Here is a 21,108-nt window from a genome sequence, read left to right on the forward strand (position 1 = left end):
TTCTGGTCATACGCGTATGGCACTAGGCAATACGCGTATGAGATGGTCTGGTACGCGTATGGCACTAGGCAATACGTGTATGGATGAGGAAGATGATGTTTTGAACGTGGTTTTGTCTCTGTTGGTACGCGTATGGGAGAGGTGTTACGCGTAGCATACGCGTATGAGATGGTGTTACGCGTATGGGATTTGGTCAGGAGATGGGCCATACGCGTATGGGACTAGGCAATACGCGTATGGGCAGGATTGTGATTTTTTCTGTGCTGTTGTTGTGCAGTTTTTGGTTGTTCAGCTGAGTAATGTAATTTAGCTGATTTATGATAGAGCAGGGATCGTTTCCCGTTGTTTTGAACAGTGTAGGTATTAGTAGAGTGTGCTAATACTGTGATTATTAATTGGCATGACATGATATGATTTTGTGATAATATGCTGATGATGTATGATGGTATGCATAATGCTGTGAATGTATGTATTATGTATGCAATTGTGGAATGGACTGTTTTATGGCTTAGAGTGTGAGCATATGTCCATGGTGGATTGTTGATGGTTGCATGCTAGTTGATTTAGCTTGCATATTGTGGCCTTATGGTGGTAGCTAATTCCCATGGTGAGGAATTAGTGGGTGAATTATTGTAGATTGTTGTTGATGTTTGCATGCTAGGTGATTAGCGTGCATAGCATAGCCCTTGGGGTGGTAGCTAATTCCCATGGTGAGGAATTAGTGAGTGAGTCACTAGGTCTCAAATGAGTGGGACTAGTGAGCTTGGTAGCCGTATCTGGATTTGATCGGTGAGGTTGAACTATATGTTCATAAATAGTCGGTACCGCATGCATGGAGTCTCATTGCATAATGTATGTATGTATGGCGTATAATATGAATGGATGTATTCCAATATTATACGTGTTGTTTTGGTGATTGTGTTGAGTATGATTTTGGAGTTGATATTGCCGTTACTGATTGTGTGATCTGATTAGGGTGATTGAAGGTGTTAACTTACTTAACATTACATGATATTTTATAATGCTTATTATATCGATTGAGGAACTCACCCTTACAACTATTTTTCAGGTAACGAGCAGTGATTGAGTAGGAGCTAGTACTTGGAGTCTAGTGTAGTTCCTTAGTGGGTCATGCTCTGGTAGATGTAACATCGGGAAGGGACGTTTTAATTGTTTTATTGTTGGTTGTTGAACCAGTTTACATGTAATGTGTTACATGTTTTGCATGATTGATTTGATTTCTATCCGCTGCGAATTATGCAATGTTTATTTTGATTAAATAAAGAGCATGACAGTTATTTTGGTGAATGGTGTGAAGTGAATGTGTGACACCCTTAATTGCATATTTACTCTGATATATATTTGTTGTTTTAATTAAATATTTGGGGTATTTTAGAAGGGTGTTACATGATTCACTATCCCACGTTACTCCTTTGCAAGAAGCTTCCGTTCTTCAAATCCTTCACTCAATCGAATCCAAATTGTGTAATGGTATTCAGTAATCAAAAGTAAGTATTTGGTAATCGTATCCACAAGGACTACTGTGATATCAATGTTGTTCAACAGTTAATATGATTTTAAGTAGAAGTTTGCAAGATGTTTGATGGTTTATAGTTATAAAATGTAAATATATAAATGATAAATAACGCTTCAGAGATATGAGAGCTTGTCGGGATTGAATTTCATCCAATGATTGAATAAGTAGTTTATTGATCAGTTATACAAAATCTAGATATTCATCAATATCATCACATATTGCTAACAAACAAAGTTTATGTCTAAACTTCTGATGAAAGTTTGACCTTATTATTTAATCAATGATTTCTCAACCTATTAAGCCATAAGGTAGCATTAAGAATCAATATTTACGGTGAATGTTAAACCTAAATCTATGTCTAGCATTTAGAATCTAACAGATGATTATCTTAGATCAGGATTCAAACCGTATTTCTCAATATCAATTCCAATCTATAAAGTTAAACAATGAAACAAAAATAACATCGATATTAATTCATAAATAGATTGTATATAACGCCATGACCAATAAACATATATATTGTTACAATGAACTACATCTAATCCCAACAAGAAATGGATTAACTACTCATGGTAGCTTGGTACAAAATGGAAAAATAAAGATGAATGAGCATCAAATTCAATTTCCCGACACTCTGATGCGTATCCAGCTCATTTCTCCCTTCCGCTTTGCTCCTATTTTTATTTTACTGATGTGTTTCTAAACTGAATAATGAATGATCACTAAACGGACTTGGCCTTTATTTATAGCTTTTCTAAAATTCCATGCCCGCGCTTTGCGCAGAAAAGTTATGATGCAACGCACCCAGGTTGCTTAGCCTTGAAAAGTTCTACAAACCGCCTTTGGACTTAAGCCTCCTTAGTATGCTCTGTGCAAAAGGTTGTGATGTGGTGCACTTGCACTCTGCACAAAAAGTTGTGTTGCAACGCACTTGGCTACAACGGCATTATGCGTATTGTAGTGCAGCCAATCTCTTTTCCTCGTTGTAAGTGTGCTGTCAGCACAACCCCACTGGAACTTGATGGTCCATGCTCGTTGTAGCGTGTTGCAGCACGCTTGTAGCGCCAATGCTCATGTTTTGTCTCTTTTGCTCACTTCTCTATGCTATATCGCCCTTGTAGCATGTCAGTTTTTTTGTTTTGATACTTAGGCCTGATTTGGGTGAGTCATCCTGCATTAATACACATGGAAATTTAAAAAGCAATCATTCTCATACCTAAATCCCCATTCTATTTAAAACTTTGGAAAATACCAACGAATTTGTAGCTAGTAGAGCCTATAAGTACCAAAATCTTGTGTTATAATACTCTTCCTTGGGAGATCATGTAACCTTGTCCAAAACCTTCAAACCCCTAATTGATCTTGAAGAAAAATCCCAGCTCGGTTTTCTTATTTGAAACCCTTAAAGATCTCAATCCAATTTACAAGTCAATCATCATAAATTGGACGTTATCAACCGATTCTAGATGGAACTCAAACAAAGAATGATTATGTGTAGTTTATTTATGTGTATGCATAGAATGAGGTTGAAGATGATGATAACACTTTGAAATTTTGGTTTCATGTAGGTTTACTCTAGAACCTTACTAGAAATGATGCATACATGAAGTATATATATATGTATTTGAGTTAAAGGAAAAAAGAAATTCAAAATATTTAAAAAGGAATGCATATTTTCAAGATTTTTAATGCATGTGTCGACATATGTAAGTCATGTGTTGACCTGTTCGATGTATGTGTCGATCTGTATAGGTCATGTATCGACCTGTATAGGTCATGTGTCGATCTATGGAGGCGGCACATCAAGCTGAAGCTATAAGCTTTAAAATGAGGTACATGTGCCGATCTGAAACTCGTATGTGTCGACCTGTATAGGTCATATGCCGACCTATATAGGTCATGTGTCAACACATAGAAAGCATGTTCTCATACAAACTTGTTTTTAATGCATGAAACCTTTTCTATCTCATTTCAAAAAAAATTATGCTTCCTACTACTAAGTTGCACATTAAGACTCAGAGGATATCGTCCGACATATATAAATGTTAAAGTATCTTAGTTTTAACATCATACAAAATACATCAAGTGGAAAGTTGCACTCACATGGCATACATTTGATTCACTTGTTATTAATAATAGATTGAGAAAGAAAAAATAAATAAATAAACCAATAAAAGCTGAAAATGGCGTCAAAAGGCGACTGCAAGCTCTTGGTTGGGTAGCCCTCACCCGGCTATTCAGCCTTACGGTGGTCGAAACCCAACGTCGAATCATAATGGTTAATAATAAACACACAAAAGTGTGCAAAAAATATTCATCTGCAAAAACAAAAATCTTCTCTCAATCGATCGCATACATGTAATGATTATTATTATTTTAAAAATGCCTTAATTTGATTAACTACCAAAAAGGAAGGGAAAATCAAAGAAGAGACTTAAGTCCAAAGCATAGCTAGAGTTGTGACTGAAAGAAAAACTTTAGAGTGTATCTACGGTTCTAGATTCTTGTAATACTTTTGGTATGGTAAGTATGGGGGAACTTAGGTCTTAGCTGGTCGGAATGACAAACCATGTATGAGTATCAATGATTTCATCTTGTGAGCTTTTGAAGAGTGGAAACCACTTGATCCTAATTTTTTCTAAGTAAGCTTGTTGCTTGAGGACAAGCAATAGTTCAAATTTTGAGGTATTTGATAAGCGGTAAATGTGTGTTTCTTGTCGGTTTTCCCTTGGATTTCATGTGTGTTTTCATTATCCTAGTTTGATTTTACGTGTTTTTATCTCCTATTTGTTTCCAGGTAATAAGAGGTCAATGGAGTGAATCAGAACGAAAAAGGATGAAGATCTCACAAAAAGGAGTGTTTCCCATACAAATTTCCCGAGACCAACACAGTCTGGTTATATCCCATGACACGGGCCGTGTTGGCCCCTTTGAAGCTCCTCCATACAAGCAAACATAGGATGACATGCTCAGCCCGTGTTCCTTGACATGACTTGTGTCAGTCCTCGGGCAGTTACAAACTTTTGAGTTTTGGACAATTTTGTGACCTTTTGGCATTTGTAACATCTCAAACTTTTATGATTAGTGATTAGTGAGAGCTGAGCTCGAAATAGTGTCAATTATGAGCAACTTAAGATTTGGATTAATATAAATAGATGCCTAAGGATCCATCTCTATCATCAATTTTCACCGCTATCATTTCATATAAGTGTTGTTTTCTTGAGTTCTTAGCTTAAATTGTTACTTCTTTTACTTATTTTAATTTAATTATTCCTCTTACAATGTTTCTAAATATTGTTATTATTGTTGCTTATCTCACCATATATATATATATATATATATATATATATATATATATATATATATATATATATATATATATATATATATATATATATATATATATATATATATATATATATATAAAATAAACATCGGGGGTTGTCATGAGATAAGCTCTATATATAATCCAAATCATAATTCACATGTCTATGTCGGCTGCAAAAGCAAAGGCAACATGGACACGAGCATGATTCGAAAGAATATGTATCAATGTCCGAAAGAGAATTGCTAGATAGTTGAGTTTGAGGCGCCAATGACAAGGCGAATTGATATCAATTGAGAAAGTCGTTAGTTTTGTTCATTTACATCTACCTTGACATCAATCGGTTTGGCATCCGTAGACACAATAGGTTTGGGAACAACATTAAGGTGCATCATATCTAAGGTCAATCATAACAGAAAATATTAAAAATTATCTAAATTCAACTCTGAACTAATCTAGAAAATACTTTCGGATGACATTCATCACAAATCCAGAAATGTATTTCCAGACACAACGTTCGTTATTTTATTTTTTTGAGGAAAAATCAGATTAATTCAAATAATGAATTATGAAATACATGTACATTACCTTAAATTTCACCTTTTTTTTTTGTTCCTTTTGATGTGAAAAAACAAAGGAATGTTGTTTTGAAGTAGAAAATTTGATTGAATGTGAAAGGGAGTTTTTGTTAGGTTTGAAGAAAAATTATGTTTTTTTTTCATGAATGAAGCAATCAAACAAGATGATGTTTTTTTAAATTTTATGATTGACATTTCTAAAAATGCACTTTCGAAATTGTCACGAAAATGCAAATGTGATATTTTTTTTAAAAGAATACTACTATTAGATTATGGATAATAGGAGATATTTAAGATCACTAATGTTATTCAAACACATTTTTGTAGGCATATGGGTATGTGCATAAATCAATGAAATAACATTTTTTTACTCAAATTCTGTCTAATACTAGAGATACAAGCATATTGGATATGTGCATAAATCAATGAAATACCATTTCTTACTCAAAATTCTGGGTATGTGCATAAATCAATAAAATAACATTTTTTACTCAACTTCATGTAGTATATATCACGTATATATCACATATATAGATAACCTTATGCACATCTTTGTTCCAAAATTTAAAAGAAAACTCTATGGATACCTCACAATTTCTTCGATTACAGTAAATTACATCACATGTCAGCATGTAGGGCAACTCCAAAGTTTGACCTGCCTTCACATTGTAATCTTAAATTTGACCTGGTAATTTCACATATTTTTATTTATAATGATAAAAATATTTATTTAAATTTTAACCAAAAGATGGAATGAATAATCCGGTCGTGCAATTTGAAAATTTATTTTTTTGAAAAATCTGATAGTTCATTTTAATAGAAAAAAAAAACTGAAATTAACATGAATTTTTAAAAAATTTGATAGAAAACATATATTTTAAAATAAATAAAAAATTGATAGTGTATTTTGAAAACTTCTAATCGCTCATAATTTTTTAAAGATCAGGTAATGTATTTTAAAAAAATCAGTCAAAATTTGTAGGTTTTTTAAAAATTAAATAGTGTGTTTTTGAAAATTTGATGAAAACTCATGTTTTTTGAAAAATCCGGTAAAAACTTATAGATCTTTTGAAAAATCCAATAAAAACTCATACTTTTTAAAAACTTCAGTAAAAATTCATATATTTGAAAAATCCGATAAAAGTTCCTAGACTTTTTAAAAGATCCGATAAAAACTCTTTTTTTTTAAAGCCGAGAAAAACTCGTAGATTTTTTGAACAATCAGATAAAAATTCAGACTTTTTAAAAAATTTGGTAAAACACATACTTTTTTTTAAAAAACTAGTAGTATATTTGAAAAATCAGATAAAAATTGATAGGATTTTAAAAAATTCAATATTGTATTTGAAAAATCTGATAGTTCAAAATCGATCATTTTTTAAAAATTCGGTAAAAAAATTTAAATCTTCCAAAAATCCAGCACACGCACAATTTTTTAAAAACATAAAAAATCACAAAGGATATGATGATAAAAGCATGGGGTGTGGGGGTGTCAAGTAAAATTGGGGTGGCAAGAAGAAAACCCATGCACAAACATGTAAATGAATCTAAATTATATTGGACTTTGCATTTTCCTAGGAAAAATATTTAAGATTTCTTAATGCATCATATATGCTTCTTACGCACCACACGAAAATTCTATAATGCCCCCTAATTTTCAGAGTTGCATCTTCGGACGCACCCCAACGCACACATAACACGGGTCATTCTGTATGGCGCCCTATAAGTTGGGTTTATCTTATTCCAGAGATGCATCTCCGAAATATTTTAAGTAATATATTTATAATTGATCAATTCAATAGAAATTCCATAGCCATGTCTCCGAAAGTTTGGGCAGAATTTTAAAATATTATGTCACCTTTGCATGTCAGATATTTTTGGAGATGTATTTTCAGAATAATCTGATAAAAGACAAAGTTGCATGATCACACAGTCATTGTTGCCATTGTTGTTTTTCAACACAAACTCTTGCCAAAAATCTCTTCATTCTCAATTCATTTCTCACTCCAAATCTCCAATCTTGTGGTTCATCACATCGAAAGGAGTAAAAGAAGATAGAATTTCAGGTAAAAATCCTTTATTTCATATTGCATTGCTCACATTAATCATGCATTTTGTTTGAAAAAATGAGCATTATGTCCGAAAATGTATCTCCGGAACGAGTATGAACAATTTCGAAAATCCATATTCAGAACTAATTTGTGTTCATTTTCCAACTCCATTTTCAGCAGTGGCGCTTATATACTGTTATGTTGTAAAAAAAATCATTAGATATGGTGCACCCCGATGTTTTCCCAAAACAAGTTATTTCTCCGAATGTCCAAGGTGTTGTTGTGAAGGTTGTAGATGTTGGCAACAAATTTAAAAACGGGCAAGAATTTGAATTTCGTGATCAAATGCTTCAATGGATTCATATGGAGGCCTCTAAACTTGAATTTGGTGTGGTTATTGGAAGGTCCGATAATGGTTCAAATAGAAGATGCGCTTTTGTGACAATGACATGCGAAAGAAGTGAAAAATATATAACTTCTCTCCGAATTTTTAAAAGAGACGACATCGGTTCAATAAAATGTTAGTGTCCATCTAAGGTGTGTGGTTACATGTTGGCACACAAAATTGGAGATTTATGGTCATATGTGGTTTGCATAACCATGATTTGTATGAAAAATTAGTCAGTCATCCTAGTGTGTATCGGCTCATGCCGGAAGAGAAAAAATATGTTGCTGACATGACATTGAACTTGGTTCAACCGAAAAATAAACTTGCAACATTGAAATGGAAAAGACCCGGAAATATATCAAATATCAAACAAGTGTATAATATTCGATACCAAACTAACAAGGCGCTTAGAGGGGATAGAACTAAAATGCAACAACTCTTGAAACTGTTGAATGATATCAGTTACTGTATAGGTACCGAACGTGCGAGGATGGAGTTATTGTTAGAGATATATTTTGGACTCATCTTGATTCCATAAAATTGTTCAACACATTTCTACTATGCTCATACTTGATTCAACCTAAAAGACCAACAAGTATAGACTTCCATTATTGGAGATGGTTGGTGTTACCTCAACTAAGAATACATATTCTGTTGGATTTTCATATTTTGAGTGTGAAAAAGAGGACAATTTTACTTGGGTCTTAGAGGTGTGTCGGACACTGTTGAAGGACCAAGGTGAGATGCCTAAAGTTATTGTTACCGACCACGATACCGTCTTGATGAAATCGGCTGCAAAGGTATTTCCTTCTTCTAATACGTTACTTTGTAGGTATCACATGACAAATAATGTGAGAAGTCAGGTTAAACATGCGGTAGGGATAAAACAGATAGAGTCCGAAGATGGAAAAATGGTGAAGATGGGTGTGGTTGTGGAAAAAATAATGGATGCATAAAATCATATAATAAATTCCTCCACAAAAGAACTATATGCCAATTCCGTTATGCATTTCAGGAAAGTGTGTGAAAAGTATCCAGATTTGTTGAAATATGTTGAAAGCACAATTATTGTCCAGGTGAAGGAGAAAATTATTTGTGCATGGACTGATAATGTTAGACACCTTGGAAATACAACAACTAATAGAGTTGAGTTTGCTCATGCTACTTTGAAAACTTAGTTGGAAAATAGTAATGGTGATTTGTGTAGATATCGAGACTCTGTGAACCACATGTGTCAAACTCAGCATAATGAGATACAGACATCATTTGGTCGGAGCATCACAATTTTAGAATACAGATTTAAAGACAACACCTTTTATTCTCAGTTGGTTGGTAACATTTCTCGAACGGGTTTGAATTATATCTTTCACGAGGCTAAACGAGTTGATAATGTAGGCTTCAATAGCGCAAAGTGTGGATGCACAATTGTGAAAATATATGGTCTCCCATGTGCTTGTGTTATTACAAAAATGGTGAAAATTGGTAGTCCGATAAAAATGAATGACGTTTGCACTCATTGGAAGAGACTTAGGTTTGATGATGATGGTGTCATGAATGACGGTAAATCGAATATCTCTATTTGGACCGAATGGGAAGTGATATAAGAGAGACTTTTGAAAGTCGATGACAACATGAACTTTCACATCAAAAAACAATTGCAGAAGATTGCCTATCCGGAAACCACCTTCTCAACCGGTAAAAACAAAAGGTGCTCCGAAGAAAATGAAACCTACATCGAATGACAATTTGACTACACAGTCTCCTTCATATTTTGAACATGTTGACAAAGTTTATCCCGACTCACCAACTCCAAAATCTCAAAAAAATTTTGTCAAAGGAGCTCGCATTAGCAAACCACATTCTACGTTGTCTCAACCAAAGATTCCATTCATTGACGAGATATTGGTTTGTATGCATAATCGATCGGATCGTCAACGTTATGGGGGACGATAATTGCGGTTATCTAGCAGTTTCGGATTTACTTTGTAAAGGAGAAAATAATCACACTTTTCTAGCATCAACTTATCCAAGAGTTGATGACGCATAAAGAATCATGCACGCGGTTGTACGAAAAGAAAGAAAATTTCATTGAAATTTATGAGTCTTTTGTTCCTTGTCTTAGCGGTCTGGCAACGGAGGCAAAATGGATGTGCTTCTCTGACATGGGTCACCTAATAGCATGTGTGTATGATAAAGTATGTGTTGATATGACATAATACGGTTTTTCAAAAACCTTTTTTCCACTGCGCACCGCCCCACCTCAAAACTCAAATGATCGTATTATGTATTGGGTGACTTTCAAAACCAAGTCATTTTTGTTCAAGTTTACTTGAAATCGGGATGCCCTATATCACTTACATCACCAAAGTGAACGGCTCATTCAACAACAAAAACTGAGACTTGACCGGATTATTTTATGGAAAGGATGCAAGAGTTCGAGAAATTGAGCAACATTGAAAGAGAATCAAATGAGCAAAAGTCCAAGGGATACCACCCATAGAATTAGTCTACGACATATGTTTCGATTCGTTTTGATTTCTTGTTTAACCAGACAAATAAATATATGTAATTGTGTCTCAATATAAATAAAGTGTGATATATTCAACATTTGTTCATAGTGTCTTAATGCATTTTTTATCTTTCCCTTAACAATATTTGTTCTTTTATAAAAATAAATTATGTTTTAAAGGTTCTATTTTAGAATTGGTTCAGGAGAAGTTCCAGAGATGTATCTCCGGAACAAGATAATAGGGTGCGAAATCAGAGATATATCTCCAGAATCAGCATGTCAGGTATTGAGTGGTCCATATTGATTTATGACTTTTATAAATTAACGTGCTCGTATAATATATTTCACACAAACTGAAAATGTCTCAAATGTCACAGATAAACATTGACTGGTATGTCACAAATGTCTCCTTCTCCAACTTTACACTCAGGCGAACGTTTAAACTCAACGACTTCACCTCCCTCGAAGATATTAAATACGAAATTCATCATCTCCTACCTTACGGAGAAATCGAAGAATTCTGAAGCTCGATTACCGTTTCACCGTCAAATACGTTCACCATCAAAGATAAGATTGAGTTCAACAATTTGGGCTCAAGACACAAGCAGATGTAAGGATTATTGGAATACGTATTTCCGTTTCGAAACAAAAATTTCATAAGTTGGAAGCGACAATTTCAAGATCGGTCAAAGATATTAGAAAGATGTTGGAACGTCCACCTAAATATTGAAGTAATGCTTCATTTTATGTTGAAATGATCGATGTAAAAATTATATGTTTTTAGTTCTGCTACTAATTTATCTATTACTGGATATAACCACGGAAACATTCCGAAGATACATCTTCAGAATAAACAAAAGACGCATTGTGTTCAATACGTGTTGGAGTACGTCCGGAGATAAATCCCCAAAAACAGGAAAATTTTAAAATTTTGGCGTGATGTGTAAGAAGCATATTTGGTTTATTAAGTTACATTGGGCCTATTGCACGTAGAAACTCTCGAGTAGCCCATATCAGTATAAGAAATCATATAGGGCCCGTTTGTTTTGGCTTTTTTTAAAAATGATTTTTATAGTGTTACATATTTTAGTGTAAAAAAATTTTACAAAGAAACTTTTTATAAAAGCTTCAAATGAAAATTTGGTTTGAATAGTTATTCTTAAAATGTTATTTTAGGTATTTCATCATTTTATCAAAACTTTTTTTGAATATCAAATTTTCAAAAAATCACTTAATTTTGAAGCTATTTCAAATAGTTTTTCATAAAAATCATTTTTAAAACACAATTTTTTGAAAAAATTATGATTTTGACTATGTTTTGATCTTCAATAATGTATATTTATGTCATAGAATGAATAATTCAATCTTTTAATTTATAAAAAACAAATTTAGAAAAACTTGTAATATTTTAAAAAATATTTTTGTAGAATCCATTTTCAAAAATACAAAAAAAAATCCATTTTTTTAAAGCTAAAACAAACTGACCCATAAAGAATCATTTTTAATCAATTTTAAATAGTCCAAACTTCAACCGTTAGTCATAATAGAAAGAAAAGGATATTACTAAAAAAAAAAGTAATGGAAAATAATTCAAATGAGAAATAGACTTGGACAAAGAAAACCCTTATTGTAAACTGCAGTGAAATGAATTATCTGGGCAAGAAAAGCTTATTACCCGAACATGTCTCTTCGAAGACAACGAAGCATTTATAGTAATAATACATTGCAATTTCGGTAAATCTTTGATTGAATTGTCAGTGTCCAGACAGTTAAAAGCATAATATAAGATATATATGTACAAATAATTAATCTTTTTAGATTTATTCTAAAGAATATGTAATTTTAAAATCGACCTGTATACGAGTCCAAACAAAAAATTAAGCTATAAACTGCTCCCAAAAAATAAGCAACCGACAAAAGCAAGAATACCAAATGTAAAGCCTCCCCATTATTATTTATTACTTTGGGGCTCCCACCCTTTGTATCGTACTCAAATATTTCAATCAGTTCTTTCTCTTGCCTTTCTATATGATACACCAGAATTTATATAACTAAAATGGTTGGATCCTGCTCTCTCAAAAGAATCACTCTCCCTAAAACTACTACTACTCCTACTTGTATCTAACTTCCTATGCTCTATACTTAAATTATGATGCAAATGAGAAACACATCCCTCGCTAACCGGTCTTCTCCTATACAAAAGACTGTCCATCTCCCCCCTTGAACATGTGGAGGAAGTTACACCCCCGCCTCGTCCCGAGTTACCAAAAATATAATCTGCAAATTCGTCGGTACCTGTCGAATCACTCGTGCTATCTGTGCTGCAAGAACATTCATCAGAGTTGTTGCTGAGGAGAGATGAACTATCACTTGACGAGTCTTCTTCCATGATACTTTTCATGCGATGAAACTTCGAATGGATAGTTTCTAAGGCAAGTAGATCATATGGAGAGACTGAATTAGTTATGCATTCAAGAGAATCAGAATGTGAAGATGAATGTTTGTGTTTCGTTGCGACAGTTTTTCCATGAACTTTGCCTCTTGAATCCGAGGACACTATCATGTCTCTGATTAATCTTGGGGCCCTAGGTGAACACCTGCAAGGTGATTCAAGTTAGAAGATGTACAGAAAAAAAATTAGAACACATTCACGATATATAGAGAAAACAAGATATAAGTTACTACCCTGAAAAATTAAGATGTAAAACAGATGGGTTACCTTGCATACAAAAGCATGTATGCGCCTTTTGTTAAGACTGTTTGCAATTCAACAGGCGTCACCTGTAGGACAAATAGGATGGTTAAATGAATTCAAAGTAACGGCTTCAGTGGAAATATCATCCGATAAAATAAAATTATTGTCATTTAATTAATTGATAAACACTTGCTTTAAATGAAGGAAAAAAAACCATAATCACATGTTGGGTCCAACATTGGTATTCCGAGTATAATCGAGTCTCTATCACATAATTTCTCATACACAAAACCAATGAAAAAGGAAAACCAGTGAAAACCAGCAGTTTGGCCGATTTAACTTGTTGGACCATATTTTGGTACTTAAATAAAATAAAATAAAAAAAAGACTAAAACAGCATCATTCGGGTATCTCAGATGAAATGACATTCAGTAGTACAACACCACGCAGGCATTTTCTAATTTACAGATTATGTCCATCCATTTTCTTCCAAGGTTTTCAATGTGGGACTTCACAAAACCTACTGAATTCTGTTTTCACTGATGGTAAGCAAAGAGCTATGGCGCTATTGTAGATGGAGATGTGAAGAGGAGTCTGCCAAATTGTTAATTTATCATCCACCTCATCAACATATCCACCAACATAGCGCCCCATTATTCTTCCGTTCACACTCAAAACTACTACCACAACCCCAACAACTTCCATCAACAATTTTTAAAATCTAAACCATAAAATTGGTAGTTTATTCTTCACAATAATAGTTAAGATCACTACAAAAAAGTACTATTATGTTTTGTTATATAATACTAAGAAAAAAGTGCAAGATTAAAAAATGCATACTAGTGTGTTGTATGTGACTTAGAGTGATGATATTTTCAACTGGACTTGAATTTTTAATTCTTCAAAGGTCACAAAGATAAACATTAACATTTTGTTATTACTTAATATACTGTATGAAAATTTTAAAATAAACATAATTATTATTACCGGTTCAACCCCGGCCAGACCTTTAAACCTAGAACCAGTACCCTACACCAGTTCAATTTCGGTTTCGGCTCTACGTATTTCGCTAAAAACTAGCTCGTAAAGTAGGAAGTCCCTCCACTTAATAAGAGCACTATACTTTTGGTCATATGCCTATATGTCAAGTCAATGTGGGAGTTAACATAAGCCCCTACACCCACCAGCACATTAAAGATGCCGGAGGCTACGCTGAAAGCAATCCAACATAGCCGCAATAAAGGTGGCCTACAAATTTAATGATCATAAAATCAGGTTGTATTAATAACTGCATATTAAAATTTTAACTTATAAACTTGTTAAGATGGACCACTAATTAAAGAAAGCATTAATTCAAAGAAATACAACAACCAAAATATTTATATGCAAATAAATGGAAACTGACACATACCACACTGTCATCAACCTTGAACCAACTGTTTTGGAAATTCTTCACATAGGACACATAGTGACCTGAAAATGCAGCATTCATGGTATCCAAGTGTACGACAACTCCGTACAGCCGGTATATAGCCAAATCACTAGACCCACTCATGAAAGGTGCCAAATCAAGTATTTCAGGAAACCGAATTGGCTTATTGAGCTTCCCATATTTTCCAGACTGCAACACATGTAACAGAGTATTAAATAGGCATACAATATATGTCGTAAAATAGTTTCCTTGCATTTAACATATATACCCGAAATCTCTTTAATGCAATTGTAAGAACATTAGGTGCCTCTGAAACTGCCATTTGCTTCTTGGCCTTCTCATAAGATTTACATCTGTTTAACATGAAAGCAAATTACTATTAATAAGGAAACTCCTTTGATAACCAAAAAAGAATAAAAGACAAAACTTGAACAACTATGCAAAAGGTTTCAACAATACACACATCAAAAATCATAAAAAGAAAGCATGTGGAAGACAACAATAATTGAACAAGAATACAGGGGAAAAGAAACAATTTAATCAAAACACCAGTGTTAAGTTTCACCTTTCAATTAAATTAACCTGCACTATCCAAATATACAGCGTATGATTTTAGTCCTCGCAGAAAATTAGGTCATAAACAAGCATTTTAAACCTCGTTTAAGATTTTGATACATGCCATACAATAAAAGTAGGCCATGAACAAGCATTTTAAACCTGAGAAAGATATCTTTTATAGAATAATATTTTTGAGAAGTTTGTTATATCTATATTTTCTATACATAAGATAAACCCGTTTCAATTCAAATATTTTAAAAATATTGTTTGTCTAAATTCTTGGTATAAAATCTACTTTTCAAAAGAAGTCAAAAATAAGTCAAGTCAAACCGAGCTCGAATTTTCAAACATAAATGAATCAAGTCCACCATCATCCCTTATCCATTTAAAATTTAAAATTTCAAAATTAGATTCCCTCTAATTTTTGGGACCAGATATGGACAAGACTAAACATATGTTTTGTTAGCCTGGTGAAAAGCTAATAGAGAGACGTAAATATCACACCAAAATCTAAAACCGTAAGAACCCAATATATTCCTTCAGCCTTACATAGTCATTCAAAGCACGAGTAAGATATAATAATATTGAAAATTTCTGAAATGGTTCCTACCTGGCACAGTGGTACTTGTTTTCACCATCCAGAATCTCAGTGCTTGTAAACTGCCGAAGTGCCTCCTCCAGGGATGCTATCTCCCCTTCTATCTCAACAGTCAAATCCATCATCCTTTCTTGACGCTCAGATTTCCCTCCACATTTCATGCATTTAATCTGTTAACATATAATAAGTATTATTTCATTGACTGTCTTGCTTAGAACAGTGAATGCTAGTTTACAGCAACAATAGCATTATCTATTTCGAAAACGATATACGTATTATTTTTTCAAATAAGGAGACTAAAAAAGATTACCTTTGATCGAAGGTAGCCTCCAAAGGTAAGACCAACTAAATTAGTTTGCTCTTTTAATGCGTCTGATGCATCAACCCCACATTCCATAACGCAGACAGATTGCATTGTTTCAACCACATGTCTGTACATAGTCATTTACTAACGTAAGATATAACAAGAATTCTAAAACATCAATTTACAATGATTAAAGGATGTAAACCGCACCTTAAAAATTCATGCGCATCTTCTTCTCTTCCATTACCAAATTGACTTCCAATATTCTGTAGTTGAGAGAGTATGCTCATAGGCGAGAGAGGAGATTTTGTGTCTTTTGATTTCAAAATCAAACTTTCAAACTCACAAGTGAAACACCATTTTTTATTCACACCTGAAATTGTCATGAGAAATTAACATAGGGAACAGTTACACAAATAGTAATCATGTTTGCTAAGTGATTATTTAAATATTAAACTGTGATTGCATACATACATGATTTAGAATGAAGTCCTTGAAGCAAATATGCAGTCAGGGGTGGCGTAAGTACCAAGCACTGGAGTACAGCATTTGCGAAACAGCTGCAAAATGGTAGCAAAATTATGAAAATGAAAAAGTAAATCCTAAAAATATTTAAAATATGTGCACGTGGACATGTGTGTGTATATAATGCAACAATCATCTAATTCTCATGAACTACTTATTTCAAATTACCTGTTTCCACAATTTGTAAGACCAAATGGTTGGAAATCCACTTTGTTCCAGTTATAAAGCCTGACAAACAGATCATATGGAAAAAGACCCTGCAGCAAAAGTTAGACCATGTGAGAAAAACATTTCCTTAAGGCTCCAAAAAACATAAAAGATTGGTTCAAAAATAACCTTGTCACTGTATTTTCTAGCAACATCACTCCCAACATCTATTGGAAAATGCTTAGTCAAATCCGATTCTCTAAACTGATCAATGACTTCCATAACAGATGTTTTAAGGCCATCCTTGGAATTTGGAGAACAGTTAGTAGTCTGAGACGAATTAGCAGCATTGGAATGGGTAACATTGTTCATACATTTTGAACTGTAATGTAAATGCTCATCTTCAGCTCTAGAAACTAACTTCGTTTCAGCACATCTCAAGCTACTTCTAGGGTTAATCACAACATGCTTCGATACATTAGATCCAACAGTGTGCAAGTTATGGATGCTTGAGGCATCTGCACGATGTGAAGAATCAAGATCTTCATTCTCGGAAGATGGGGATCCTTCATTTTGCATATTTTTCCCAACATTAGAGTGAGATGGAAGAGGGTCACCAAAAGAGTCATCTTTTGTCCCTTTTAAATCAAGAGTGCAATTCCAAAATCCAGGAGACACTTTAGAAGGCTCCGTTGTTCCCCCTTTCTGCACCATCAGACCAGAACTATCATTTGATGTGAGATTTCTCTCTTCTTTACCAAAACCGGGTCTGGCGGAATCAACCAAATGAGCAAACTTAGGTGACAATGGGATTGTTGCACCAATGCAATTACCATTTGATGTGTTGCCAGAGATGTCATGTCCCTCGGATCTCTCATGCTCATTTGAGATAATACTCTCACAAACAGATGAATCATCAGACGATTCATTAGCACCAGTGGAAGCAGAGAAACCAGAAAACGAGTTGCATGATAATTCAGAATTAGAGTCTATGATGTTCTCCTCTACAAGACTATCAACTCTTGCCTTATCATTCCCTTCACATGAGGTTTTAGGAGGACGTTTTATATCCGACAATGGGGGTTTCTCAGAGGGTTTTGCAACCTTTTCACTTTCAATCCGATACTTCTCGTCATTGACTCCACTATAGTCTGGCTCGGCTACCTTATTAATCTCGCCTACCAGATCATCAGCCTGGTGAGCTTCGCTAGGAGGATGGCAGTCGTCTTTGTGACCTTGACGCCAATGAGCAATTTGGCACTTACCAGAACTGAAATGCAAGAGAAATAACAGTATTGCATTAGAACTTTCTAATTTTATTAAAAGTTACCAAGACGGAAAAGTTGCAGAGGAAAAGCAATGAAATGGAAAATCAGTAAAATATGGATTGTAGCGTCACTTCCAGCCAGAATAAATCAACAAATTATGCAAGATAACAAAACCCTACCACTAACAGACGATCTACATAAAAAAGAAAGGGTCACAACTCACAAATGGGAAAATCAAGCAATCGTATTACAGTGCCAAAACATGAGAAGAAAAATCTAAAGAGAACCTATTTTCAAGAGTTCTATTTTTATACGAAACAAAAGACAATTTCAACCACAGTTCTATGAGCAAATGAAAGGTTCAACATATTACACTTAACAATATCATTGAGCTATTGAAAGGAACAGCCAAATGTCTTTTCAAATTGGTGAGGTCTGTGGGTTATTGGTGGCTATCAAGCGGATGAGAGAGCTTGCCATGAAGAATGTTATTTTTCGAGATGGATTCAAAGCTCATGTCGGTGGAACGAAGCACGTTTGTGAGGATGCTACAAAAATCAGGGCACATCAAGGAGTGTATGGAGGTTACTTTCTTTTTCTTGTTACAACTCTCAGTGTGGAATTTACTAGGAGGCAAGCCAACATTGCTGCTCGTTACATAACAAAGGTGGCCATTACTAATGTTCGCACTCGTTTTACAATGATATCTATATCTCCAACACATAATGATGCTTTGATATTTTGAAGTAAAAATAAAACTGTTCTTTGAATTGAACAATGATCACAGTCAGAAACAAACTAAAGGGGCAATAGGAATTCAAACCAAAACTCCGCAAAAATAAATCCTAAACCAAGAAATCAAAAGGTAAACGCCATAAAAACTTGTAGAACATATACCCTCAAAATTAAAACCCTTAATTTAGCAAAACAAGCAACATAAATCAAAATCTCAAACCACCTAGAAGCAATGGAAGCAAAGAACTTACCAATAATAAACAGCTTTGCACCTTGCACACCTGGTAGTGGTGGGAGATAAACACACTACACATTGACTACTCTTGGCAACCAACACAGCGTCCTTCTGAATCGAATTCGCGGCAACGAATGGATATGAAGCTGAAACTGAAACAGCACCATTTCGATAAGAATTTGCAGCAACATACTGATACGAATTAGAATTGGAATTGGCATCATCGTAATGATACGAAGCTGCCGCCTCATGCTCCGCCCTAGCAGACTCCTCCGCCGCGAGAAACAACAACCTCTTAATCTCCTCCGCCCTCTCCTCCGACCGCCTCAACTTATAACGCACGACAAATCCAATCACAGGAAAAACCACACAAACTAAAACAACGAAGAGCAAAGAAGAAAACCCTAGATCCACTGTAACACGCATTTATCCAGAAAAAATATCAAAAAAAGTATAATCCGCCGTAATACGGCGGCGACGGTGACGATCACGGTAAGGATTAGTCGGAAACTTAACGGTATCAAAGAATCGTGTTAGATTACCAAAGGAGTGGAAGTTTGAAGACGAGAGTGAGATATGCATGTGATGTATGTAGCTCTCATACACACACAAAAATTGAATAAGAGAGAGAGTGTTTAGAATTACGACGAAGAAGAAGATGATGAAATTGAAACACTTCGTTGAGAATTTGAAACGACACTATTGGGTCGTTCTTGCGGTTGCGTCGGGAAAGGGGTAGAGAAAAAAAAAAGAAATTGTTGAGTTTTTAATTTATTTTGGACTACGAAAATAAAACATGTTTTAACTGATTTATTTTGTTTAACATTAATTGTTAGAGGAGGGAGAAATAGTAAAGATACGTGGAGTGGAACGCACACGGTAATAAATAAAAATAAATAAAAAGTAAATATAGTGAATAAAGAAAGAGGAGTGGTTACGGAATTTAAGAAATTGATGATGGAAGGAAAAGAATTTTGTTTTCCTTTGCAGGAATTATCTGATATTCCAATCAGTTCCGGAGTTTAGAATCAACTTCTGGTCCCTTGCACGTATCATGAGAATTTAAAAAATTACTCTGTCATCGATAGTAGTATTTAAAGAATTATATAGCTTTGGATTTTTAACAATATTTTAAAATCCGAACTAAAGATGAATAGGGATTTTTTTTTAAATAATCAGATTTTTTAATTTAAATTTTAAAATAATATATTTTTTAAATTAATTATGAAAATGATCAATTTTCTTTACTTTTGTGTCGGTTGAATTGGCACATCTAATTATTGATCAAATAAGGCGTCTTAGCCATTAGAATATGCATGCATTGCAAATGAGCATAGGCGTCATAGGGATGGGCGCATGCATGTCTTAAAGTCACATGTATTGGCGCATGCATACACTACATCAGTGTATGCGTCAATGCATGTGGCGCATGCATTATTTATGTTTTTTATTTATTTTATATTTTATATAATAATTAAAGTTTATATATATATATATATATATATATATATATATATATATATATATATATATATATATATATATATATATGCCCATTTTTAAAATTAGAACATGGCCTCTGAATTGATTGGGCCGACCCTGCCCTAGTCATTGACGCATGCATTGTGCCATGCATGTGAAGGCGCCACATGTAATGGATGAATCGACGACAACACATCTTAAACGAACTAGTCATACATTGTGCTAGAACAACTCAAAATTATATGACATGGTTTAGGTCAGTTACAACGCCACAGTTTGTGTATGAGCCAAGATATTTGATTGATCCACGCCAACGAGCTTCGTCATCAAACGCCCAACAACAAATCCCTACCCAAGAACAATGTTAATCCACCCAAACCCAGTGACCAACCTCACACCATCACCCTACCATATACACCCAACCACCAAACATCCAACCTTACAACCAATTCATGCCACACACCCAAACTCAAAATCAAGAGTCAAATCCTAACCACCAACAACCATACACAAGCACCACAATAGTCTGTAGCCCAGATGATTCATGCGATTCAGCATCATGCCATCGTAACCCCCACCAATGAACATCCAAACATCCCATTGCCACAACACCCAACCATTGTTTGACTTTAGTACACCATAGAAACCATTATTTTGTTTTCAAAACGATTCAATGTCCCAATTCGGACAATCATACCGCTCACAATCCACCAAACTACAACGATCAAATTACGACAACAT

General features: G+C 34.2%; 2 protein-coding genes across 2 annotated transcripts; one reads left to right on the forward strand and one right to left on the reverse strand.

Moving 5' to 3' along the window:
• Positions 1–7,713: 7,713 nt before the first annotated feature.
• LOC127122416 (uncharacterized) lies at positions 7,714–9,057 on the forward strand. Its single transcript, XM_051052756.1, has 4 exons — positions 7,714–8,011; positions 8,113–8,380; positions 8,481–8,679; positions 8,956–9,057. Exons 1-4 carry the CDS (start codon positions 7,714–7,716, stop codon positions 9,055–9,057), a joined length of 867 nt encoding a protein of 288 aa, XP_050908713.1.
• A 3,257-nt stretch (positions 9,058–12,314) lies between these two features.
• LOC127118677 (ubiquitin carboxyl-terminal hydrolase 16) lies at positions 12,315–19,697 on the reverse strand. The gene is made up of 11 exons (XM_051048927.1): positions 18,902–19,697; positions 16,837–17,917; positions 16,669–16,757; positions 16,450–16,535; positions 16,186–16,348; positions 15,982–16,102; positions 15,684–15,841; positions 14,784–14,868; positions 14,495–14,704; positions 13,108–13,169; positions 12,315–12,985 (listed from the first exon to the last, which is right to left on the reverse strand). The coding sequence occupies exons 1-11, from the start codon at positions 19,309–19,311 to the stop codon at positions 12,388–12,390; spliced, it is 3,063 nt and encodes a 1,020-aa protein (XP_050904884.1). The 5' UTR covers positions 19,312–19,697; the 3' UTR covers positions 12,315–12,387.
• Positions 19,698–21,108: the final 1,411 nt, after the last annotated feature.

Source organism: Lathyrus oleraceus, chromosome 2 (genome assembly GCF_024323335.1).
Source record: "Lathyrus oleraceus cultivar Zhongwan6 chromosome 2, CAAS_Psat_ZW6_1.0, whole genome shotgun sequence".
NCBI lineage: Eukaryota > Viridiplantae > Streptophyta > Magnoliopsida > Fabales > Fabaceae > Lathyrus > Lathyrus oleraceus.